The sequence below is a fragment of the Cibotium barometz genome, chromosome 22 (genome assembly GCF_041138505.1).
Source record: "Cibotium barometz isolate CiBa-2024 chromosome 22, ASM4113850v1, whole genome shotgun sequence".
Lineage (NCBI taxonomy): Eukaryota > Viridiplantae > Streptophyta > Polypodiopsida > Cyatheales > Cibotiaceae > Cibotium > Cibotium barometz.
The window spans coordinates 28,181,782-28,208,683 of NC_141067.1; the positions used below are offsets into that span (position 1 = coordinate 28,181,782).

The following is a 26,902-nucleotide window of genomic DNA, read 5'->3' on the forward strand; positions in this document are numbered from 1 at the left end:
TCAAAAAAAAATATCACTTAATAAAAGCATTTTCTTAAACTGGTCAAAATAAGGACATGCTGGTTTCCTAGGCTGGATTTGCATCTTAACTAAAAACTAGTAAATTTGAATCGTTTTTTTGTAAGGGCTTGATATATTTCTAGCCGGTTTTTCCAAATTTCAGCCGGTAAACACACATTAAAACGCTGTTTTCTGTCGAGCCCAACAAATTTTTTTCTCCCTCTACATGTTTTTTCATGTGGGACCCCCACCTCAATATAGCTGGCCAAAAGTTAACCTAGAAAGCTCAAATTTTAGGTTTTCCCCCAAAAAAACTGTCATAACCCCCCCATACCTACTTGTCATCCCAACAAGCTTTTTGGGTCTCCATAACCGCAAACGTAGATCCATAATTTCTTACCAAGCTCTTTTTTCAATATTACATGGCTTCCATAGCCTACTCCTACCTTTCGTAGTCATCTGAAGTGCCATAAGTCCCTCCTCTTTTCCCTCCCCTAAACTTCTCGCATGTAGTATTCTCCTTTTAAGTGTTGCCCTCTCCTCCACCTTTTACACTCCTCTTAGTGCCACAATTCCCTCTCCTCCACCTTTAATACCCTCTCCTTATCTCCCCTTAACATCCCATCTTGTACTCTCCTTTAGGTGTTGCATACCTTTTCCTCATCTCCCCTCAACTTCTCCCATCTAGTACTCTCCTTTTAGGTGTTGCATACCCTCTCCTCATCTTTAGCACAGTGCCTTTTCAACTTTTGCATATTACCCCTCTCTCTCTCTCTCTCTCTCTCTCTCTCTCCTGCACTCTACCATGAAATTGATGTGAAACTACTTTAAGAAAAAAGCTAATCTACGTATAATATGTATGCAGATTAGCATGAACAGGTTTTCCAAAAGAAGTCAAATCTCTCTCTCTCTCTCTCTCTCTCTCTCTCTCTCTCTCTCTCTCTCTCTATTGCACTGTGCCATGAAACTTATGTGAAACTACTTTAAGAAAAAAGCTAATCTACATATAATATGTATGGAGATTAGCATCAACAAGTTTTCCAAAAGAAGTTAAAATTTCAAAACCTCTCTTTCATGCATGTTTTTCTCTTCTCTTGAGTGGACAACATTGCCCCCATAACATTCAAAAGACCATATTACGAAGTTTTTATTATATAACAGTAACAAGTTCTTGGGTTTTTTATGTAGCTAAGTTCAAGGTCACATACTACATCAAGTTCTTGGGTTTTTTATGTAGCTAAGTTCAAGGTCACATACTACATCAATGACATGTTCTAAATCTCCATTAGATAGCATGTTTGATTTTGAAAAAAACTAAGAAATGTGGTATGGTTGCAACAGTCGACGATGTGTATATGATTCATATTGTTTACTATAATCTATAAATTGATTGTGAGGAACAATCTTCCTTGTAGATATTATAGCCATAATCTTACCTTCATGTTGTCAAAGTGTTTAATGTGGCTCTTCTTTCTTTTTTAAAACTATTGTCTAACATATAGAATGCTTATTTTGGTGCATGTAGAAATTTTCCAAACAAATATAGTAAAGGGATGCAATTTTTCCCTTCCATGTCCCATTCTATAGTGTTTTTCAGAAACAAAAGTTTGCCTCCTCAAAAACCATCCATGCTTTAAAGGGAGCGGAGAATGTAGATCTTCATATGGATGTTGAGGCTAAAGAAAATGGTCCCTATGATCTTGTAAGAGGCTCAATATGGATGGCCTTATAAGTTGATCTTGTCGTCACCAAATAATCTCATTCTAAAAACATGCAAAGTGCATATGCTAAGCTACTTACATCTTGGTGTATGCTAACCTTTCAAAACTTATCAAAGGAATTCAGGTTATTTTTAGTTTTTGTGTGAGTACAAATTTGATAGTTTGTGATTTTTATTAATCAACTAAACTTTTTTGTGTGATTGAGTATTAGCATTTGTTATCAAAGCCAATTGGCATATTGAGGTATAGTCAAACGTCATGACTCTTTAAAGACGAACAACTTTCTTTATTTTCATGGAACAATGTTGTTAAGTTAAATAATAGCCAAAATTATATGACAACGAGACCTACCTATTAGATGCTATGATGCCTCTTTTTATTTTCATGTTTTGTGAACTATTTATTTATAAAAAAAAAGGTAGAATAGGTGGTAGACTTACGTTATTGAAGTTGGGATCAAAAGATCATGTTTCACAGACATTCACATGACTAGACGATTGGGAAATTGGAATGACCATGTGAAGCTTTTCTAGGCTGGCTGCTGCAGGACTGTGTCCAAAAGCCACGTGGAATCAAAACAACTAGTGCTCACATAACCCACTTTGTAGTGTAATTTTCTCGACTCAAATTTAGAAATCTCGGTTAGAATTCCACGTTGCCTTTAATTTTAAGGGATGAAATTTGTACATTTCAGTTATAAATCCTGGTAGTTGTACGATTTCTAGTGATTTTCAAGTCTAAATCCCAGTTAAGCCTAAGCATTGCCTTTAATTTTAAGGGTTGAAAAAACATTTTGAGTTATAAATCCGTGTATTTGTCAACAGCCAGGAGGTTTTGAACCCATGCACACGAGCACAAAAGAAAACCCTGTATTTATATGATTTCTAGTGATTTTCAAGTCTAAATGCCGAGAAAAAACATTTTTTGTCACGTGTGCTTGACTCATTCTTGTTCATACATAGATGCTGTCACGTGTGCTTGACGCATTCTTGTTTGAGAGAGGTGACAACGGACAGGTCACGTTGCACGTGTCGAAGGATTCTTTTTTAGGAAGTGAACAAGATGAACAGGGCCTTGGTGGTGGCGTCAAGCCTTTATATTAAGGCTAGGGATCCTCTGTGTGGGCTAAGCTCACGATCCGCTACGTTTCGAAGCTTTGATTTGCTCAGAGCAGCGCCAAGGAGGGCGCGATCACAGAGACCCTTCTGTGCTTTGCCGAGGAGCAGCAGCAGAAACCTTGCTAACATGGCCCCCGCCACCACTGCCCTTGAGGAGATGAGCAACGATGGTGCCTTCAAGCGTACCCCTTCCACCTTCCGACACTTCATCTCTCGCGAGAGCTCCGCTACGTTCCCTGCCGTCGCCGGCCGATACCACCTCTACATCTCCTACGCTTGCCCCTGGGCCTCCCGCTGCTACGCCTTCATCAAGCTTAAAGGCCTCGACCACGCAATCGGCATCACTGTAAGATCTCAGGCGTTTTTTCTCTTTCCATTTTGTCAAGATGTTGTATATGTTTAATTGCCCTGCAAATGCATGCCCGCTTGCATAAACAATGGGCAAAATCAACACATGCTGTTTTTCTCTTCATAGTTTAGCCACATTTATGGTTAGCTGTAGGTGGTAATGCAAGAGAGAGGGACTGCTCATGGAGAGACCATGCCCTCCCTAAATTGGTAGTCCTATCAGGTCGACCCATTTGACGCCGCTCCCCAGCAGAATGGTCGACCCACAGACCATTCCCTTTCATCATGTGTTGACAGGGGGACGGAGGTCTGAGGTGATGTCACTAGCACTCTCAAGCAGGGTTAAATTCCCAATGTGATGTGACAGGCAAGTGTGCACAGGTCTGACATGCCAGCATGGTGCAGAACAATCTCCCAAGCAGCTGATTTGGTGAAATCTGCTTCAATACCGCTGATATTCCGTGCAATAACTGCTTAAAGGAATGGTCATGATTGCCCCCCTCCATCAATTGGCAACCATGAGTAATAGAAAATGCCAAATAGTCTTGTGGTCAGGTGTAGGCAGGCCTGAAATTTGCAACCCTACCTTAGCCTTCAATTTGACACCCTTTATGAGGGCTTGGACTTCAGAGAAGAAAACTTGCTTTTTGAGTAATGACAGAAGAGTTTTTATGGGTGGCCTTTTAAAAAACAATATACTAAAATACATTTTTCCAATAATAGAAAGATGAACTTGATTTTTTAATTGGAAATCTTTAATAAGTCACTATTTTGTAGTTATAACATACTCTTGATGTTGATTATTTTTGTTTTTCTGTTTTGAGCTTATCCACATCATCCTAAGCTCAGGGAGAAAACCCGTTTGCACGTCTTATGTATTTGACGCTCCTTTGAAGTCATAAACCTTGGGAGACCATTGCAAGCAATGGTTGGGGTAGGCACCAGGGACATTCCCAGAGGTAGTGCAAGAATTGGTTTTCCTCACCCACTAAAAAACTCCCAATCTCCACATCACTTACTCTTGTATTGTGGCAATGGATTGAGGCCTACGAGCTTTCATAGCTACCCAAGCCTCATAAATCGCCTCCCAATCCACCTCATGTAAGATCTGTGGAGCACTTAAATGATAAAAACATAAGCATATCTAGGGTCTCAAGACACAAGCTACTTCTTTCATCATTTGGAAAAACCATGCTCACGTGTTGCTATACTAACAGACACTACAAGCATGATTTGCCAAAGCCTCATCAAATTAGGATATGCATGAATCCAATCACTACATTTCCTCCACGCTTCATGAAAAGTGGCTCTAGGATATGCCTTCATTAAGGTAAGAGTAAACTCAACATATTCTATTTTACACTCACTCTCATTTACAAATGCATGCTCGTTAGATCGAAACTTCTCATACAAACGTCCCAAAAGTGGCTCTAAGATATGCCTTTATTAAGGTAAGAGTGAACTCAACATATTCTATTTCACACTCACTCTCATTTACAAACTCACGCTCGTTAGACCCAAACTTCTCACACAAACGTCCCAAAAGCATTCTATGTTGACTATTTCTAAGATCCTCATCTGCATCATAAGTTTTGGGACTAAACAATTTTCCTGCATTCAACAATGGTAAGTCTGTGAACCTTACATTCAAACCGTCAATAACTTTTTCCACAATGCTTTTCCTAGAGTCACACAATCAGCAAGTGATCCTCCCGTGGAACATTGAGGCATTGAGGAAAAGTGCACCACATGTTTATGTTCAACACCACTTTCATCCACATACAAGAGAAAAGCATCTTTTGATCGCCTTAAAAATCTCTTAATGCTTTCGAACTGAGACCAAATGGTTCTTTTGTCACAAGCGGGCGCGTGAAATACAAAAAACCAGTGGCCCAAATCACAGCATACATTCAACATCCATCACAACAGGAGCATGAATCAATACATCTGTCACATACATCATGTACATATACATCCTGAAACCATATAAGATAATCTTGCACATGACACAGCACTAGGGGCTGAAGTTGGGCCAGCCCCCCCTTGAGGTATCTTTATTACCAACAGAGTGTTCTCTTGTACAAGATGCAGGTGCGCGGGAGTTCCACTCCTCAGCTAGCACCAGGTTTATCCAAATCTGTGAAAAAAAACAAAACAATTCAAACTCTGGGTCACCAACTAGAGAAAAGCAGTCACCAAGTGCCCAATAAGAGAAAGCAAACCCTCGGTCACCAACAAAGGGCAAAGCAGTCACCAACTGCTGTCCAGATAAAGCCAACCCTCAGTCACCAACCAGGGCCAAAGCAGTCATCAACTGCTGTCGAGATAAAGCCAACCCCTAGTCACCAACCAGGGCCAAAGTAGTCACCAACTGTTGTCCCGTGAAACCAAGCCCTTGGTCACCAACTTGGGCGGGCTTAAGAGTCACCAACTGTTCCTTAGTTTCACGGCTGTCCACACGATTGTGCAATTTCAGCAGCTCCAAACAGGCCCAAAACAGCACTTAGACCAATCGTTTTGCATCCCATGAAGCTGGGTTGAAGGTGCTTGGCACAACCTGTATCTGTATCTGTTCCATCTCAAGGAAACCCATGAAGTATTGCTGAAATCTGCTGTAATTCAGTACAGCCAGCCAAAAGAGAAACATTAGAGGGGGTCGACCAGCCCTAGGAAAGCAAGTATGCGCTCTTGTGGCTTGTGAGAAGCTCGACCAGCAACAGAAGAGAGAGAGAGCACTGTCGACCAGCCCTGCAACCAGTATTTGAGCAGTCGACCAGCCCTACTGCCCCTGTTCCATGAGTTGACCAGCCATGTAGCTCTTGTACATAGAGTCGGCCAGCCTCACATCCATCCTTCCTACTGCCCACAGCCCATATGCCCTCTACAGAAGAAGTCGACCAGCTCTTGTGGCTGCCTTAACTTGCTCAACACCCCAAAAACCCCAAAAAGCAACTCGTGGATGTCAAAAATAACCCCCATGGTCACTTTTAGCAATTCGTGGGTTTTTGGTCCATGCCCGGGTTCCCAAGCCTAATAATTGGTCCTGGTTCATTAAAATAGTCCAGAGGTTTCCAACGGCTAAGTCATTGTTTCTTTTATCTCATAAACCAAAAGGTGTCGAGGATATTATTCCATTTTTTCTCCCCGTCAAGTGACTACTAATCGAATGGACGGTAAACATTTTTGTTGAAGCTGCATGAGAGCGAGCTTCCGGAATAACTAATGAACTCTCTTATAAACTATAAGATTGTACGCCCAAACTTTAATGAATGTGAACCTGCAACCATAGACTTTAGTAAACAAAGAAATAAGGTTGAGGGTGCACACTTACCACCTGCAAAACGCATAAAATTCATCGCATTAGTCCCAAACAAGTGTGCACAGACGCGTCCACGGGGTGTTTAGGTGTCCTTGCTGCTCGTGGACATTCACAAGCAAAATACCATGCAATGTTCAGGCAAACAAAACAAGTCACTCATGCAAGTGCATTTCACATGCAAATGCTTGTGCGCGATGATTTGGATTAAATCTCACAACTTGCCATCTTGTACACCAAAATTGTCGCAACCATGGGCATCAACCATGTTGGATGATCCAAATGCTGTACTCACTAGAGCCATTGCCCTTGCATGAGCCCAACTAACTCACTAGGATCACCAACCCTTCCATGAGTTCAGATACTCAATGTTTCATGAGTTTACACAAACACTAGGGTCACCAACCCTTGCATGAATGCATAAATATAGTAGTCAGAGTCACGAACTCTTCTTACTGACTTAGAGTCACCAACTCTAATCACTTAGTAAAGTCATCTACTCTTACATGAGTGAATCCATCATGCTCTAGGAAATCCTTCCGTATGGCACAGATCTTTGGAGGATTGTGACATCCCCCTTGGCTTCTAATCGATTGTCCTCAATTGAAAAGCGTGCATATATGCTGTAAGGAGATCCGGGTCATCAACCCACTTTGCATCAAGTGCTGGGTAGTTTTTGAATTTAACCAGATATCTACGAACAAGCTTGCCACGAGGCACTTTTTGTTCCTTGTGAAAGACAATTTGCGCAGGCTGCTGTAAGATTTGAAACCATATGTTGGTCCTCCACTACTGGTTCCAAAGGATCTGGACCAACATATGGTTTCAAGAGACTGACATTAAAGGCATTATGTACCCACCAATGATCTGGTAACACCAATCGAAAAGCTACTTCATTGAGCTTCTCCAAGATCTGAAATGGTCCATAATACCTGCAAGATAGCTTGGGATACATTTTCTCTTTGCCTGTCTTCTTACGGAGGTGAGCTTTTTGGAATTTCAATAAAACCCAATCTCCCTCCTTGAACTGCAACTGTTTGCGATGTTTATGTGCAACTTTCTTATGCTTTTCTTGGGTTCTCTATATGGCTGTCCTCACCTGTGAGAAGACAGTATCCAAATCCCTAACATACTCTTCTGCTGCAATATTTTATCCTTGGTGCATAGGATAGGAGCAAAATCACTTTGCCATAAACAATTTCAAAGGGTGTCTTACCTGTAGAAGTATGCATTGTATTGTTTTAGGCAAACTCAACAAGTGGTAGATACTTCTCCCAGTCTGATTTGCGATCAGAAACATAAGATTTCAGCAAGTCAAGCACTCCTGAATTTGCAATTTCACTCTGCCCATCTGTCTGTGGATGATATGCGGAAGAAAAATTTAGCTTGGTTCCCATATTATCAAATAATGCGCACCAAAAGAGACTAGTGGTGCGAGGATCACGGTCCTCAACAATTGTTTTTACCATGCCATGATGCTTGAAGATTTGGGCCAAAAATATCTTCGCCATATGCTCTGGCTTTATGGTCTTCCGCACTGGAATGAAATGTGCTTGTTTACTGAACCTGTCCACAGTAGTCCAAATAGCATCATTCCCTTGCTGCGTTTTCAGAAGATCCATGATAAAATCCACGGCGATACTTTCACAAGGCTGATTTGGAATCGGCAATGGTTGAAGCAACCCTGGAGTCTTATGCCTGTCAAATTTGACTTTCTGGCAAACCAAACATTGGTGAACATACTCATCAATGTCTTTATGCATCTGAGGCCAAAGGAAATACTTCTCCAAAGCCTGCGTAGTGGCAAGGATGCCTTTATGTCCTGCATAAGGTGGTACATTGCATTCTTCCAACACTTTTTGCCTTTTTATGCACACAAAGGCGATTGTGCATCATCAAATACCCATCACGTATTGAATAAGTCGGGACTGAATTACCCTGCTGTAAATTAGTCCATATATGCTGAAACCGGCCTTCAGAAACTTGACGGGCGGTGAGCACACTTAATCACACTTAAAACTCTTTATGAACTGGATTAATAAACTTGGAGGAAGAAGAAAAAGAATAAGTGGAGCTAGAGACCAATTGGCCCCAAAGCGTGGCGCCTCTGCAGGTATTTATTTATCAATCGAGGTCGGCGTAGCTCTTGTACAATTCCCGAGAAGATGCCTCCTTGCTTCACGTGGAGGAGATCTTCAAATTTTCACCCAGTTTGTGTTGTGGGATACAAGAGCCTTGGCCCCCTTTTTATACAAGTTTAGGGGTGAAAAGCTATGCTTTTCCCCCTTAGGAAAAAAAACTAATTTTATTAAACTCTTCTTCGAATAGCTTTTCCCTCTCTCTCTTTTTTTACATAAAAAATAAAATAAAATTACATGTGGCACTTTAGCGTTTTCGAAAAAAATCCCACGTTGCTTTTGTTTTGCGCAATTTTGGGGCTGCCCGGCGCTTTTTCTTTCCGGCGCTTTTCCTTGCTCCCCGTTACCTCACACGCGCGCTGAGTGCGCATGCCAGCCGCCTTCGCTTCTCTCTTGCGCTTGTATGCCTGGGCCCTGCCCGCCTATGTGGCAGCACCTTGCCATGCCAGCCTCCTGTGCCACATCAGCCGCTTGTGCAGTTAGATGCCTGTGCCACGTGGCAGTGCCAGGTCACCTGGACGGGCTGCTGATTGGTTATTCTTTTGTTGTGCTGTAGGCCGGCTGTCCTTGGCTGCAATCAGGTGCCACGTGTCACCTAGACACACACACACACCAAACATGTATATGCATCCACACGTGTACAATCTTACACATGCACATACAGGATAAAACATGATTAGTGAATGTTAAACATGCTTAAACATAATCACAATGCTTAAGAAAAAGAGGTAAAATACTCAGTCTTGTGACACACCCCCCTCTTAAAACAAAGCAATCGTCCTCGATTGTTCATTCAAAGGATCTACCAACTGAAACAGAACCTAAGAGACCAATGAGAAAACTATGTCTTGCCAACTGAAACAGAACATCTGAGTAACATAAATCAAGAGCGTCCATCTCGTGAATAGTCATGTCCCCTTGGATGCTTTACCTGCTCTGCTCATGGCCATTCCATAGGACCCACGATCAGCAGTACATCATGAACATGAGTAAACACTCATGCACATCAAATGAAAGTTTGGAATAGGCGTCCCCATTCTCTCAAAAGATTCGTATATCCATGAATCAAACCATGTGACTAGTACACATATATCATAGAAATCCCATAGGTAGATATACTGTCAGTTCAGTATCTCGGGTGTGTTGATAAGAACACCAAGCGACTTCTAGATCTCATCCAAGTGAACTCTGTGACAAGGGAGCGGAGTCACCCCCCTCTTGAGTAACAGGTAGTACTCTAGAATCCACAGTTGAACTTGTTGAAGCACTTTCAAAGGTAGGCTCCAAACCAAAAGCCTCGAGGTAAAGCTGTAGTATCCTCGGTGAATCTGCCAAGTCACCCTCCTTCATCCACTTCGAAACCATAGGTGAATAGTTCACAAACTTCACCAGATATCGACGTGAAACTTTTCCTCTGACTTTTCTTTCTTTATGTGCCAAAATCTGTTTCGGTTGAAGAATCTCATCGAGTTCTTCGACTTCTGGTTGTGGCTCATTAACCTGATCTGTAGGCACCTCACCTCTGAAAGGTTTAAGAAGACTCACATGGAATGCATTATGAATCCTCCAAAGGCATAATGTAGAAATCATCCTCTCTATCCATGTAAGTCTGCACACTGAGACGCAGTTTCCCAATGATTCGTGTAACCTCAACCGAATGTCCAGGACAAGCCAAAGTAGCCTCATGCAACACACCCATCTCCTCTGGTTTGATGCCCAACATTGCCGCAAGCTCGGGGGTGATGAAGTTTGCACGAGCCCCAGGATCGAAAAAGATCAAAATCTCCTGATCTCGAAGTCTTCCCCATGCTCTGCACAACTCTGAAGATGCATCCCCTTGCTTCAACCCTATCAAGTCAGGTACTAGTCCAGCAGATGGTTTCTGTTTCTTTGTTTTAGGCTCTTCCTGTGAGTCATCTGTGTTTTTCCACAAGAGAAACGTTTGTTGGCAGCCATAAGTTCTTTCTTTTCTTCATCTGTTCTTTGAGGTAAGGGCTGAAATTTTCTCTTCTTGGATTGCCCCTTGTCTCGTGGTTCAGTGTTTCTGCTCTGCCGAATCTACCTCTGTGCATTATTCTGTTCAATCTGAAGTTGTCTTTGTGCAAGTGCTGCTATGTCTGAAGTGCTTTCTATGTTGATTCTTTGTGAGTAATGGTGTTTCAGAGTGAGTCTATCATGTGTTGATGAACCCCAACACATTTGGCGATCCTGCTGTGCCTGTTGTTCTTGCTGTGCGTGGTGAGTTTGCTGTGTCAGCACTGTTGGCTATGTTGGTTGTGTTTGTTGAGAGATGATGCATGTCAGAGCTTCCACGAAGAGTATCCAGAGTGTATTACACAAGAGCCCAAGCCCAAGCAGGCAACATTGATCCTTTTAATCATGAACAAGCCATAGATGAAGAGGTTGAGCAACCTATCCCTGAAGAGCAATTGTCAGGCCAAGGGGAGAGTTTTCAGGAGCAATAGAGGGAAGGCATGTGAGGCAATTGGTGGGAGCTTTACTCTTGACAGGAGGACCTGCAAGAAGTAGAAGAAGACTCCTATTTGACCCACTATAGGTATCTACCAGGCAAAGAATTAGGAGAGTACCTTAGACTATCCCAATGGCTCAACAACCTCCCAACCCTAAGGTCAAAGCAGCAAAATTCAGAGGAAGATCTAAAGAAGATGATGATTGTCATGTGGCTCAGTTTGAGACCAAGTGGCAAGCAAGTGGGTATCAGGCTGTGTATCCTGACCCTATTAAATTACAGCAATTTGCAGAACATTGAAAGGAAAAGCCATGAGTTGGTTTAGCTAATATGGTATTGCATATTTTGCAACATATGCTGCACTGAGAGTAGCATTTTTACAAAGATTCAGAAAAGAGAAGCATTCTTTGCACGTTTACATGCCTAGTTCTCTTATGCCAAATATCTGTATTTGCAACAACTCCTAAACCATTTTTAAACATTGCAACACTCACATCAGGCATATTTACATTCAATGTAAACATTCTGCTCACTCTGTTGCCTTTTGTAACCAACCTGCACTTATCTTTAAAGTCTTCTATATAACATCCATCAAGGTTAAACCGGACCTGCAAACCCTGCTCAATCATCTGGCTAACAGAAACTAGATTCTTTGTAATGTTCGGAATATGAAGTACATCTGCAAGTTACTTCACCTTACCATCCTGCATAGACAATGACACATCTCCAACATGGGCAATCGGATGAGCAGTGTCATCCCCACTATTTTAACAAAACCTGGTCTCTCAAGACTTCATTTCCTTGAACCACTCACCATGACTTCCAACAGATGTCTTGAAGAAAATTAGGGACATCAAGCAGGGGAATATGTTAGTGGAAGACTATGCTCAGAAATTTAGAATTTTGGTTGATAGATTGCAGGGCAATGAAAGACCCACAGATGAAATGTTAGCAGGATACTTCTTGAAGGGTTTAAGGAAAGGTTTGAAGAATGTTATGGCAAGCATTGACATTGCAGGTGGAATCAATAATCTAGTTACTGCTGCAGCTAGAGTTGAGAAGAGGCTTGGCATGACCAAGACCAGTATAGTAAAAGCAGGGATAGCTCTGATTTAGAAGAAGGGTCAGAAGCAGAGTCCGAGTCTGAGCAAGAAAGTGAATCAGAAGTTTCATCAGCCAGTGATGATGAGGGAAGTAAAGGAAAGAAGAAGAGTGGTAAGAAGAAGAAGGATAAGAAGGTTAATGAGGAGGATTTGGTAAGTCAGTTAACGAAAATTGGTAGCACCAAAAGAGAAGCAGTTTTGTCAGATTTGTGAAAGAGAAGGCCATAGCACTGCTCAGTGTTGGTATAACCCTAATAATAGGGCCAGGCCAACTCCCAATGGAGGTAGAGGAAGAAATAATGTGGAAGCTAATCAAGTAGCTCCATTTAGAGGAAGACCATCATTCCAGAGACCTCCCAGACCTCCAAGACCACCTTGGAGGAATCAGGAAAATAATCAGAGAAGACCACCTGGAGTAATGCCATGTGTGTATTGTGGTGCACCAGATCATTGGGTAGGCCTGAATTGTGCATTATGGTTGAAACATAGAGAAGAAAGAGGGATGCCAATGGTACAATACAATCATGATGACCAGCAAGCAAGGCCTCAGTAGCATCAACAGAATCAGCCACAAGCTCAAGCATTTTTGAAGATGATGAGGAGGAAGCATTTTTGAAGGCCAACCCATCAATTGTGCCTGTCTTTGAAGTTGATGTTGAAGGGATCTTGCATAAGGAAGATGAGTCAGTGGAAACAAGCTTTGATCTAGTTCCTGGAGGACAGGTAATAGAAGGATCTGAATTGATACAGATGGTAGATCAGAATGAAGCCTCTAGCTCAAAAGAAGCTCTAGCTCAAGAAGAGAGGGAAGCAAGGGATATGGTAGAAAAGATATACAACAAGAGATTTGGAGGTTCCAACAGGGTGAAACATGATGAGTTGAAGGAGCTCAATTTGGGCACAAATGAGGATCCAAAGATGGTAAAGGTGAGCATTCATGTGGAAGGACAGTTCTTGAATGATCTATTTCAGCTATTGTTGGAGTATAAGGATGTATTTGATTATGCTGATGTAAAAGGTATTGAACTAGATCTGCACCAGCATCACATCAATCTTAAAGAGGATGCAGTTCCGATTGTGCAGCAGAGGTACATGATGAATCCAAACTTTGCTCAACAGGTTAAGGTGGAGATTGATAAGTTGTTGGCTGTAGGATGTATCAAACCTGTCCATGAGGTGACATGGTTATCTCCTATCATTGTGGTGCCTAAGAAAAATGGCAAGTTAAGAGTGTGTGTTGACTACAGGAAGCTAAATGCAGCCACCATTACTGATCCATTCCCAATGCCATTTTGTGATGCAATATTGGATGCAGTAGCAGGGCAAGAGTTGTATAGCTTTTTAGATGGTTTTTCTGGGTACAATCAGATTAAGGTTGCTGAGGAGGATCAGCATAAAACAACCTTTATTACGGAATGGGGAGCTTTTGTCTATACAGTCATGAGTTATGGGCTCAAGAATGGACCACCATCCTTTAACTACACAGCCTACAAAACATTTGAACCTTACTTACAGGATTTTATGAGGGTATTTGTGGATGATTTTTCAGTTTTTGGAAAGAAGGATTTGCATTTGCAGCATCTGAAGTTGTGTTTTGAAAGATGTAGAAAGTTCAGGATGTCCCTCAACCCCTATAAGAGTGTTTTTGCTATCAGGAGTGGAATTTTGCTGGGACATGTTGTGTCCAAAGAGGGGATGTCTATTGATGAAAAGAAAATTGAAGTTATCAAGGCAGCTAAAGTTCCAGAGAATGTGAAGGAAGTGAGTAGGTTTGTTGGACAGGTAAAATGGCATGCCAAGTACATCAGATATTTGGCTAATGTTTGTATGCCTCTTACTCATTTAACAAAGAAGAATGTGCCATTTGTCTGGGCTGAACCTCAGGAGAAGTCATTTCAGATGTTTTAAGAAAATGTTATCAGTGGCTCGAGTATTACAACCTCCAGGTTGGACTTTACCTTTTCATGTGTTTGTTGATGCATCGGATATGGCTATAGGAGCTGTTCTTATGAAGGAAAAAGTCAGAGGGTGGTTCAGGCTTGTATATTATGCTAGTAGAGTCTTGACAGCAGCTGAAAGGAATTATACAGTGGCTGAGAGAGAAGCTCTTGGGATGGTGTATGCTTTGAACAAATTTAGACATTATTTATTGGGCAACATGGTGATTTTTCATGTTGACCATCAAGCATTGCTGTATCTGATTAAGAAGCCATTGTTAACTGGAAGGTTAGCCAGATGGATGCTGTTGTTTCAGGAATTTGATTTTGTCATTGTCCACACACCAGGCAAGGAGCATGCTATAGCTGATTACCTGAGTAGATTAGAAACTAGAGAAGAGCCAATAGGTATCAATGATTATTTACTTGATGCAGAGCTGTTTGAGGTGCAAAATGCAATATCTGAGTCATGGTATGATCAGGTGTTGATATTTTTGACAGATGGGACTATGCCAACAGGTTTTTCAGCTGATCAAAGAAGAAAATTTGCTCTTAAAAGTAGACCTTTTTTGGTGATTGCAGGAGCACTATATAAGAAGGGGATTGATCAGGTGATTAGAAGGTGTGTTCCTGATTTTGAACAGAAGATTGTACTTCAAGAAGCTCATTCAGGTGCAGCAGGAGGACATTTTTCAGGAGACATTACAGGTAAGAAGATATTGCAAGCTGGATTATGGTGGCCTACTGTCATGGCCCTATGAAAATGGAACAGCACAAGTGTGGGCATGGTGGTTGCTGAGTCAAAATATTAAATGATTCACATGTGGGGTGCCCGGACAGAGATAATGATGTGTGGACATCCCTAGGTGTGAAGGGGGGAACTAGAACATTAATATTTTAATGTTTTATGTATGGTTGCCCCTAGGCCTTAGTGGCCCCTAGGGAACTTTAATAATTATTAAAGTTGGGGCCCTAGGATTAATATGGGGAGGGGGCAACTCCACTTTTGGAGTGCATGCCTCTCTCTCTTCACTCTCTCTCTAGCTTTTGGGCAATCGTGCAAGTCTAGGCGTGGAGGAGAGGAGAAGCATCGTGGGGGACTGCTGAATGCTGCTTTTGCTGCTGTTTTTCTGTGCAAACCAGCCGTACAGTCCACGTGTGCAGCCCGTACAGCCCAGTACGACTGCAAGTACAGTACGGCTGTCTTCTCTGCTGCAGATTCTTCTGTGGGTACAGGCGACGTTGTACGACTGCAGGCACAGGAGCTGTGGCTTTTGACAGAAGCCGTACAGCAGGTACAATCGTACGACTGCTGTCAGGTGGCTGTACTGCAGGTACAGAACTGTACAGCAGGTACGGTCGGGTATAACAGGAGCAGGCGCACCAGTACCCTCAGGCGACAGCAGAACTGTCCGTACAGTTCTGTACGGACAGATTCAGACACGTGTGCAGAGGCTGTACGGACTGGTGCAGTGCAGCTTTTATGGTCTGAACAGTCAGGTACAGCACTGAAGTGGATGCAGAGAGGAAGGTACAGACAGGTACTCCCACACGTGTGAAGCAAAGTTGTTGAAACAAGTGTGCAAGTACAGACTGGTACAACCACTTCCTCCGGTGTGCAGATCCACGAGCTGATCTTGGTAAGCTCTGAATTTGTTCATCTATCTCTCTTTCTATTGCCTTATGTCTGCAGATTTGAGCTATCTGGCCCCTTGTGAGAGGAGGGGTATGGCAGATTGAAAAGGGTGGAGACAGAGATTGAACAGTGAATGTATGTTTGTGCTGAGATGTTGAATCATGTGCATGAGATATGCCAGATGTATGCTCATGGCTGCCCTGCTAAATGGTCTTGGCTGATCAGAGGGAGGCACAGAGTGTTGCTTTGAGACACAGATCTGAGTGTGTGAATCCTTTGTGCTAAGAGGTATTGTGGGCTGTCAGATTGGACATACAGGTGTTGTCATGTGCATCACAGATGCCATGGACATTCTCTGGGCTAGATCCAGAAGAGGCAAACAGATAAAGACCATGAACCAGTAGAAGATAGGTAGAACCAGAATGTAGGAGCTTCAGGTGTAGCATCTGAAGTGGACATGGAGCAGGACTTGGAGCAAGGCATGGAAGAAGTAGTCGGATGAGGACTGTCGGCTGACATCAGCAAGGCAAGAGATGTGTCGGCTGTAGGAAAGGAGGTGTCGGCTGCCCATAGCCATGGTCGGCTGAACCAGTACATAGGGGCAGCAGCAAGCGCATCATGGACAAGTAGATCATCCAGTCGGGCAGCGTTTATGGACATGGAACTGGCCGACCAGCAGTCGGCCAGCATAAAAAAGGGGTCCAAGACCCATATAAAAAGGCCCAGCGCTCCACATTGTAGTCATTCAATCCCACTAGGGGTTTGGATCCTTAGAGGTCCCATAGGGGACAAATTTTGGTGTTAACCACCTTTTTATGAAGGCAGCCCATGGCTGCAGACATGTACCCTTTTTGTATCATAGATTATACTGAATTTCCAGCACTTCTCTCTCTCTCTCTCTCTCTCTCTCTCTACTCTCTCTCTACTTGCGTTTTTGCATCAAATGGTGCGTTTTTGCATCAGAAGGTTTTCCAAGAGTGTATAGGGCTGAACGAAGACTCCCAGAGCTTCCGCGTGTTACATTGGTATCAGAGCATCAGGCTCAGCAAAGCTAAACACTGATTCAGTCCCAGATGATGGTGTACAGGTCCAAGGTATAGGAAAGTACACGGATTCGAAGCCCAAGGCGAGGAGCACAGAAGCGGGAAGAACTCCCAGGAGGTTTGTTGGTGGTGTTCCACAGTGCCAGATGGGGATGGCAGTTCCGTGAGCCAGATAGGTTCTCAGGTAATGGTCCCAAGGGAGGTTGATCCTCCAAGGGTGATGTGAGAGTGCCAGACTCAGTTCCAGGAATGAAGACCAAGACGGTGTTCAGAGTCAGGGCAGGAATGGATTGTGGACTAGAGGAAGACCAGATGCATAGATCTTCATCAGAGACAGAGTGGTTTGGAGAACAGGCCGGGTTTTCAGAGAAAAAGGTTTGCCAGGGATGGATGATGACAGAGGGACTTCAGGACAGGATTGGGATGATGACAGTCATCCCAGAGCAGGTTGGATTCCCGTCATCAAGTTTAGCAGAGGGGGATGTCATGTGCATCATAGATGCCATGGACATTCTCTGGGCTAGATCCAAAAGAGGCAAACAGATAAAGACCATGAACCAGTAGAAGATAGGTAGAACCAGAATGTAGGAGCTTCAGGTGTAGCATCTGAAGTGGACATGGAGCAGGACTTGGAAGAAGCAGTCGGCTGAGGACTGTCGGCTGACATCAGCAAGGCAAGAGATGTGTCGGCTGTAGGAAAGGAGGTGTCGGCTGCCCATAGCCATGGTCGGCTGAACCAGTACATAGGGGCAGCAGGCGCATCATGGACAAGTAGATCATCCAGTCGGGCAACGTTTATGGACATGGAACTGGCCGACCTGTAGTCGGCCAGCATAAAAAAGGGGTCCTAGACCCATATAAAAAGGCCCAGTGCTCCACATTGTAGTCATTCAATCCCATTAGGGGTTTGGATCCTTAGAGGTCCCATAGGGGACAGATTTTGGTGTTAACCACCTTTTTATGAAGGCAGCCCATGGCTGCAGACATGTACCCTTTTTGTACCATAGATTATACTGAATTTCCAGCACTTCTCTCTCTCTCTCTCTCTACTCTCTCTCTACCTGCGTTTTTGCATTAGATGGTGCGTTTTTGCATCAGAAGGTTTTCCAAGAGTGTTTAGGGCTGAAAGAAGACTCCCAGAGCTTCCGCGTGTTACAGGTGTATTCTCTTGGCTGATTTTGTTGTACTTAGCCTTTCATATTTTTGAAATTGAATAAAGAAATACCGCAAGGGGCGCCAAACTTTGGGGCCAACAGGTGTCGATTTATTTTCAGATTTGGGGCACTCTAGCTCCAATCATTTTTGTTTTCATATCTAGACTACAAGTGGAAGGGTGACTGCTAGTCCACCGCACTTTGGTTTCTACCAGAGGCCGGTTTCACCTACTGTGTTGAAGGATGCACATGAGCATGCAAAAAGTTGTGTTATTTGCCAAAAACTTGGATAGCCTGATTCTAGGGATAGAATGTCTGATCATCCTATTCTGCCATTAGAGCCATTTCAGAAGTGGGGATTGGATTTTGTAGGGCCTGTGAAGCCAACTACCAGCAGGGGATGTAAGTATATTCTAGTGGCAACTAATTACTGCACTAAGTGGGTAGAAGCTGTAGCACTTAAGGACAACAAAGCTCAAAGTGTGGCCAAGTTTTTGTACCACAACATTATGACCAGGTTTGGATGCCCTGTGGAGTTGGTGAGTGACAGGGGAACTCATTTTTTGAATGAGGTGATCTCTGAGCTAACCAAGACTCACATGATCATGCATAAAGTCTACAGCATATCATCCCCAGGCTAATGGACAGGCTGAAAGCACTAATAAAACCTTGGTCAGAATTTTGAAGAAGATTGTGCAGGAGAACCACAAGGACTTGGATGAGAAGTTGGACTCTGCATTATGGTCTTTCAGAACAGCTTTCAAAGTCACAACAGGTATGACACCATTTAAATTAGTTTATGGACTTGAAGCTGTGGTACCTATGGAGTTTGTGGTACCAAGTCTGAGAGTTAGTGCAGAGAAGATGTCTCCTAAATTTTTAGTTCAGCACAGGAGTAAATATATGATGCAGCTGGAAGAAGATAGATTGGTCAGTGCTTACATTACTGAGGTAATTAGAGAAGAAGGCAAGCATGGGTAAGCATGAATGTGAAGTTTAAGGTATTTCAAGTTGGAGACAGGGTGATGTACAACAATTCCAGACTAGGACCACATCCAGGAAAGCTGACTTTGAGGTATAAAGGACCTTATCAGATTGTGCAGGATTTGGGTCAAGTCACATTTATTGTGGCTGATGTTTTTGGTACTAGAGTAGAGAAACCTGTCAATGGTTTCAGGTTGAAGAAGTTTCAGGGTAAGCCACCTCATTTAGATTGGCCAATAGCAGGGTTGCTTGAGCCAGAGAAGTTTGCAGAAAGCAAGGAAGCCAGATTTGATGCTGACAGAATCTTTGAGGAGATAGACATATACATGGAGATTGATTGAGATGCTATGATTTAGATAGAGAATCATAGAATCTCAAACTGGATTAAGTCATGTGTAGAACCATGTGGCCAATTGATGTGAGGAAGCTGTGTCTTTTCTCAAGCATGGAAATCTAGTAAGCTCTAGGCCCAGAAATCAAAATTTGCCTATCTAATATGCATCTGGTGAGTGGGTGAGCACTATGACTATCCAAGTTGACTTTGATCATTTACTCATTCTTTCTCGAACAAATATTGTTAGTTCCTTAGTCATGACTCATTAACAACTTTGTAAGATGACATCATAGAGAGAGAGAGAGAGAGAGAGAGAGAGAGAGAGCCCCAAGGGGGGAGAGAGAAAGACAGGAGTGTTTGGGACAGGAGGAAGTTGATGTCAATGGAGTATTAATGTCTGAGGGAGATGTTCAAGTGATTAGGCAACAAATGGTGGACAGTATGCAGGAAGCATGGAAGGCCATTAGAGAAAGGTTGTCCTCTGTGTTGAAATATCCATATGAAATGGTTAAAACAGGTTTTGTGAGTGCTTATGAAGCAAATTTGTTGGTGGAGATTGACCAGTTGAAGAAAGAGAGGGAGTTTTGGATGAAGCAAGTTCAAGAGTATATAGCAAAGGAAATGGGGAAGCAAGTGTCAGAGCAGGAGAAGCAAAATCCAGATCAGGTGAAGGAGGTTCTAGAGCATGGAGCATCTTCAGAGAGACCAGTGGTGGAAGAAGGAAAGCAAGAGGCTACAAAAGAACAAAGTGCAGGTGTAGCTATGGAGGTACCTGAGGCAGCTGCTGCTGCTGCTGACTTTGAAGTGCCTGTTGCTGAGCTAGAGACTGTTGCAGGGATGCAGACAGAGTCCATACCTACTCAAGCAAGTGTGGAATGATCAACAGGATTGCATCTTAGTTAGTAGGGTTTTTTTTTTTGGGGGTCTTAGTTCAATATGTTTTGTGATCAAGGGATATGTGAATTCGAGTCGGATTTCTTTGAAATCCACCATCGGGATGTGCCATGTGTTGAACTGGATATTGTAATGCTTAGTTGGATTATGCTAAGTTGGGTTTTGCTAGGTCTGATGTGGTTGAGTCGGATGTTTATGTCAAGAACATTGTTTTGGGCAGTTACAACTACTTTTGTCTTGTTACTTCAAGAGGTTAGAATGTGCCTTGTGGGGCAGAGTTAGGGTTATGTAGTCGTGTTCTGATGCTGATGTATTTACTCAATGAAGCAAGTTCAGTCATGTTTTTTGCTCTGCCGTCTACCTCTGTGCATTATTCTGTTCAATCTGAAGTTGTCTTTGTGCAGGTGCTGCTATGTCTGAAGTGCTTTCTATGTTGATTCTTTGTGAGTAATGGTGTTTCAGAGTGAGTCTATCATGTGTTGATGAACTCCAACAATCCGATGCACAAACCTTTTGATTCCGCAACAACAATCCATTTCAGATAAGGAGCCGACCACCAGACACACTCACAAATGGCATGACTCCTGAGTCTCGATCTAAATGTATGGAGTTCCCTACGTAGACTTGTTACCAATACTGACCAAAATAAGTGTTGGTCTCACATAGCCCTCTAAGAGAGTCGTAAAGGTCAGCGCTAATCTCGGTGAAGCTCAAAGAGTTTAACTCCCCAATTCTACTAAGGGTGTGAGGTCATCCCTTAAGTATATCTTGGTAGCTTTGAGAGTTACTCTTTTTTTCAGAAAAGAAGCCCATGATTTGGGTTCTCTAAACTTAAGGATGAGGGGTTGTTTCTGTCCTTCCTAACTTGCCGTGCGTCTACAAAGGGAGTTCTTGTGACACTCATTTGCCTGCATAATGCCACCCCATCTTTTTGATGCGTGGGGCTTTTGGGAATCCCACGAGCCTTATATTTAGCTCCTTTGCTCTCTACGCTTTTTATTTTCCAATGTTGCCTTTTGCTTCTTCACAACCTATACCCATTGAGAGGTTTTCTGCTTCTAGGCCCGCTTGGAGTTTTATATTCTCAGCTTTCAACTATCTTACATCCATTTCCAAGTTAGCCTGCACATATACTTCACCTTCCTCCAACACCTTTACTTGCATAGAGGTCTTAAGCTCCTCGAACTCCTGCTAGAGTTCCCTCATTTTCTGTTTACATTCTGTACATTTGGCCTCACTTAATTGATGGCCATTGGGCTGGCTTTCCGTAGAGGCAGTCAATTCCACTCTCATGGCTTCAATTACTACTTCAAAATGCGTTCTTTGGGCAGCCATCTCGTGTCCATGGGTCTCCTTAAGAGACTTAATCTCCTTTTCCATGGCATCCTCTTGGAGACCCAAGGTATCCTTGATGCAAGTAAGGGCTTCCAGCACATGCGTGACCTCCTCATTGTCTGCAAGGGCATTAAGTTTCCCCAAGGTTTCTGTCAATTTTCCCTGCAATCCATTCCACTTGGCTGTTCTTGTCATTGCTGTGAACCTGCACTTGCAAAAAATGCGAGGGATGAATGCCCTGCGCAATGGGTTAAGGGTGGGTTGGGCGTGCGTGTATAAAACACCAAAGGGCCTATGAACCAAAGTGTCTATTAGAGATAAAGGGTCTGTGTGTCAGAGAGAAAGAAAGAAAGTAATATTAACGTCTACAAAAGACCCAAAGGGTCTATGAGCCCATAAGTGATACAATGATACCATGGATATATTAAGCCACTGAAAAAAGAACTGAAAGAAAACGAAAAATGACCATCACTAGTGTATACAGACGTGATGTCAGCATGTGACCCTGTATGGGAGAAACTAGCCATGTACGAGAGAGAGAAAGAAAGAGAGAGAGAGTCCTATTAGCATCTACAAAAGACCAAAGGGTCTATGAGACCAAAAGAGTTACAATGTGTCCATGAAGTGATAGAATCATGAAAAAAACATATGCCAAAAAAAGAACCCAACCAGAGCTGAGTGAAGAAACAACAGCCTTGTAAATGCCATTGGTACAATGCTACATTGATACAATGTGAGGGGATCAAAGTGGGTCCTTGACATCTATGACATCCATGGCCTGGGAGGGTGCACTCTTGTATCTTTGGAGGAGAGAGAGAGAGAGATTATTCTATGAAAGACCCGGAGGGTCTGTGAGACCATTCTGAGGATGCCCTATGTATCTTCTGCTGCATGCAAAGCATCAGCAACTGTTGAAATCTTATGTATGTGAATTGATTTTTTGAAGCAGTTTTTTGCTAATTACAGGTAACAAAGCCCAAATGGGAAAGAACCAGAGAAGGGGAAGAGCACTTTGGATGGGTCTTCCCCACCTCAGAGGAGGAGGAACCAGGCGCCCAGCCTGACGTCTTAAATGGCACCAAAAGCATTCGAGAACTATATGACCTTGCTGTGCCTGGTTATTCTGGAAAATGCTCAGTTCCTGTAAGTTCTTCTGCCTCTATATTACCTCTAGATATGTCTTCTTGGGGGCATCTCAGTTCTCATTTCAATGGCTTTTACAGGTTTTATGGGACAAAGAGAAAAAGACTATAGTCAACAATGAGAGTGCAGAGATCATTCAAATGTTCAACGATGAGTTCATCCATGTTGCTAAGAATCCCAATTATGACTTGATCCCTGCCCATCTCAAAAGCAGTATAGAGGAGGTGAACTCGCTCATTTATGACTCTATCAATAACGGTGTTTATCGATGTGGTTTTGCAAAGCAACAGAAGCCATACGATGAGGTATTTTCCTTATGTGATTCTATTAGACTCTCTCTCTCTCTCTCTCTCTCTCTCTCTCTCTCTCTCTCTAGCTAGTGTATGTAGCTTGTTATATCTTTTCCATGATTTAATTACCTCATGTAACTCATTTTGGTCTCATAAACCCTTTGGGTCTTTCGTAGACGTTTAATTTGTTTTTGTGTGTGTGTGTGTGCGCGCGCCTCTCTTTCTCTCTCTCTCTCTCTCTCTCTCTCTCTCATTCATATGTTGTCTGTTGGCTTGGCTCGGCTTGCATATTGGGAGTCATGACACTATATGAGCTAGTCACAAGGAGATGTAGGGTACGAGGTGTTTTAGGGTTGTTTCCGGCATCCATAGTGCTTCTGGGCAGCGCCCGTGACCAGTCCATTCATGTTTACGCAACAGGAAATCATCTAAGATTCCGATGTTGCTTGATTTTGTGCCCGGTTGTAATCCAGGCGCTAGTACGGGCACGCTAGTGACGCATGTGGCCCTGGAACACTAGTTTCGAGATTACTTCACTCCAGTGAGAGGTGGGGAGTTGCTAGAAAGGCTTTACATCATCGACGGAATCATATCACTGAATATATTGTTTGGTACATGCTTTCATATTTCTTGTTTATGGAAAATGTGGCTTAAGAGCCTGTGGACCATTGCACAAAATAAAATACTTCGTTAATATACTTGTTGGGTGGGGGCAGGGGGGGGGGTGGTGGGGTTCTGGCCCTAGTCTGGTGTTACTGTGCAATTGTTCATTTTGCATTGTCTTTGTCTTGACTCTTGTGTGGTTTCCATGTCATAAGTGTCAATTATTTATGAGATGGTGCTATTGTAAAAAGGGATAGACACTGCCAATACTATTGGTAAGACCCCCTTGTCGTACATCATGGATAGACTCACATTAGAGCCTTATCATCCAGCTTATTGGGTTGTTTCTCAAGCACAAGAGCATAAGCAAGACAACCAAGACCTTGTAAATTAGCCACGAAGGGCTTCCTGACATTCAAAGCTTCTTCCCCGGATTCATCGATGAGGACATCAATGATTCTTAAGGGGGAAAGTACGTTACATCACAAGGCTTACCAGGGTTAAGACCTCTAGGTTAGGTTAACCATAGCTGTCACGTGCACACCAGTCAGGTGTACAGTGACATGGCATCATTAGCATCATCAGGAGTCATCAGGTATTTTACTGACATTTATGCAATTTTATAGGAATTTTACAGGCATTTATGGGGCAGCCGACAGCAGTTGTGGACATGGCATCTGGCCGACAGCACTTATGCTGGCCGACCAGCAGCATTCATGCATATATATACAGGCGCCTCTTCATTCAGGATTCCAAGCTCATCATAGCAGCATTCAGCCCAGTGTGCTCCAACGCATCTCCTCTAGGAAGCTTTGGGAGCAGCATTTCCAGCCAACGCATCATCATATGCAGTAACGCATCATCATCAGCATCATCTTCAGCAAACGCATCAACATTCAGTTCAGTTCAGCCCATCAGATCTGCAAACGCATCTGCGTTTCATCATCAGGTCAGCATAGCATCTGTTCCAAAGCATCCCATCAGCGTTTCCTTCCCAAGAGACAAGGGAAAGATAGTGGACAGCAGTTCATTCATCATATTCAGCATATAGGCAGCATATTCAGCAGCATAGATCCATTTGGATCTCATTGTAACCGCATTCATTCATCTAATATAGCTGCATTGCATTGACACATATTTGTCTATCTCTTAAACATCATTAAGTGCAGTTTATCTAGACTAAGGTTGTGATTACTACGGAAACTGTTGCTGGGTGATAAACCTGGCAACCATAGCCTAGGTGGTAAGGCATCTTAAGTGGGGGCAAGTAGCATGTGCTATATTTGGCTCCTAGTTTATAGGGGGCTATATAAGTGACTTTATGAGTCAGTTTGAGGGAGAGCTCCTTAGACCTGGACTGGAGGCATTGAGACTACTAGGTGCTAACATCCGATGGGTGTGTATTGGTGGTATGGGATGCCGGGGACTTTGCGCATGGAGCCATGTCTTTGATGCTACTATCCCCCTGTGCTCGAGGGTGGGTTCTTGACACCACGAGTGCGTGGTGCTAGTATGCCGTGGGCTTTGGAAGGTGCTCACTTGGTGGGGTCGCCTGGTTCATGGTCCATGTGTCCTGGAGGATCTTGGATGGGCCCAGTCTCAGCTTCTGGGGTGTTGTGGTGAGGGCCAAAGAAGTCAGTGAGTATCCTGGCTCTCAGACTGTTGCTGCAGTGGTGCCTGAGCTGTAGTAGGTACAGCCCCAGGCATCTCTGATCTCTGTAATGCATCACTCATGACATGCGCGTGCGCGTGGGGGGCGGGGGGGGGGGGAGAGAGAGAGAGAGAGAGAGAGAGAGAGGTTGTATTAAGGTATACGAAAGACTCGAAGGTTCTGTGAGACCAAAAATTTGTTATATGTGATCCATGAGTAAACTGGATGCCAAGACAACATGAAAAAGTGAAAGACTAGCTGCCAAAAGGATAGACAGGGCCCACGTATTATGTAGATCATGTAAAGTAGTCAGCAGGAGAACCTCATGTGTTGGGACTCAATGTGTGACGTTCTCCTCATGAACCGTGTATTTTGCCTCAATATCCACCACATGTGGGCCTAACTCTCTGACGCTAACGAGTCCCGGGTCTGGAGCTGATGAGCAGAGGGTCTGGGTTTCCTAGGCCAGGAGTCTCAGGCATCTCTGCTCTTTGTAATGAATTATTCGTGACAAGGGCCCAAACCCCTCCCTGAAGATAGACTGATAACTTCTGCATGTGTGTGTGTGAGTGTGTGAGTGTGTGTGTGTGTGTTTTGTGTGAGAGAGAGAGATACACCCAGCACGCATAAAACTTTATCATGTATTCAATAGTAACTTTTTTCTTACCAATTATGATCAATCCTGGATGTGGCTCAGGCTGTAGAAGAATTATTTACCGCACTCGATAGGTGTGAAGGAATTCTGGGGAATCAGAGGTATTTGTGCGGAAATGTTTTGACAGAATCCGATATTAGGCTTTTCGTCACATTGATCAGATTTGATGAGGTGATACCACACCATAGCCGTCTTAGCAAAGTGTCCCTTAGCTCTCTTGTGATGTTCTTTGTACCATATTTTTACATGATGTCGCATAATTTTTCCTGAGCAGGTGTATACAGTTCATTTCAAATGCAACAAGAAGCTCATCCGGGAGTATCCAAACTTGTTTAACTATACAAAGGATATTTATCAGATTCCTGGAATTTCTGACACCGTGAACATGTATCACATAAAGAAACATTACTATGGTAGTCATCCTTCCATCAACCCCTTTGGTATCATTCCAGTTGGATCTGGCGTCGACTACAGTACACCTCATGATCGTAACAGGTTCAAGTCACAGTAGGCTCTTTGCGATGTAGAGAGAGATGCAATCACAACTGTGCAAAATAAGAACTTTACTGCTTTCAAATGCAGTGTAAAGAGGGCAAGAGTTATGCAAACACAACTGTGCAAAATAAAAGTTTACTGCTTTTAAATGCAGTGAAAAGAGGGCAAGACATGTAGTCAATGTTTGATATGTAAAGTTTTGTAAAAGGTTTGCTGTTATAATCTCAGTTTTCTGTTTTCCCAGTTTTGTTGCTTTATAATTGTCAACAGTATGGGAAAAGAAATGAACTGACAAAGGCTTTAAACTGGCCTTTGCACAGTCCCAACGAGGAGAAAGGACAGCCGGGCAATTGTGTAGAAGGTCATCTTGAGGCTGTCCTCACTATAGCACCTTGCATCACATTGCACAGTAGAGACACAGACCTTTGTCATCTCAGGCCAGCAAAGAGGTCATGGCAATATTGATTCAAGTTCAAGAACAACTTTATTTTGCTTTGATAACTTTTCTTTTGGAGCATGGTTCTCTACACTCGC

The 26,902-nt window shown here is 43.1% G+C and overlaps 2 protein-coding genes across 3 annotated transcripts; both read left to right on the forward strand.

Moving 5' to 3' along the window:
- Window positions 1-2,713: 2,713 nt before the first annotated feature.
- On the forward strand, window positions 2,714-26,611 carry LOC147626499 (uncharacterized). Of its 2 annotated transcripts, none has more exons than XM_086816573.1 (5): window positions 2,714-3,185; window positions 22,498-22,674; window positions 22,755-22,979; window positions 25,916-26,044; window positions 26,148-26,611. In XM_086816573.1, exons 1-5 carry the CDS (start codon window positions 2,784-2,786, stop codon window positions 26,382-26,384), a joined length of 1,170 nt encoding a protein of 389 aa, XP_086672699.1. In that variant the 5' UTR covers window positions 2,714-2,783; the 3' UTR covers window positions 26,385-26,611. The 2 variants fall into 2 exon arrangements, with proteins under 2 accessions (XP_086672699.1, XP_086672700.1); XM_086816574.1 differs by having other exon boundaries at window positions 2,715-3,185; window positions 25,916-25,974; window positions 26,148-26,395.
- On the forward strand, window positions 19,632-20,293 carry LOC147626500 (uncharacterized). The gene has a single exon (XM_086816575.1). The coding sequence runs from the start codon at window positions 19,696-19,698 to the stop codon at window positions 20,179-20,181; it is 486 nt and encodes a 161-aa protein (XP_086672701.1). The 5' UTR covers window positions 19,632-19,695; the 3' UTR covers window positions 20,182-20,293.
- Window positions 26,612-26,902: the final 291 nt, after the last annotated feature.

Excerpts from the sequence above, each read along its gene's own strand:
- LOC147626499 (XM_086816573.1), top strand. The coding sequence starts at position 2,784 with ATGAACAGGGCCTTGGTGGTGGCGTCAAGCCTTTATATTAAGGCTAGG. Across the intron at positions 22,980-25,915 it reads AACAGAAGCCATACGATGAG|GCTGTAGAAGAATTATTTAC; the intron begins GTATTTTCCTTA and ends GATGTGGCTCAG. Across the intron at positions 26,045-26,147 it reads CATTGATCAGATTTGATGAG|GTGTATACAGTTCATTTCAA; the intron begins GTGATACCACAC and ends TTTCCTGAGCAG.
- LOC147626500 (XM_086816575.1), top strand. The coding sequence starts at position 19,696 with ATGTCTGAGGGAGATGTTCAAGTGATTAGGCAACAAATGGTGGACAGT.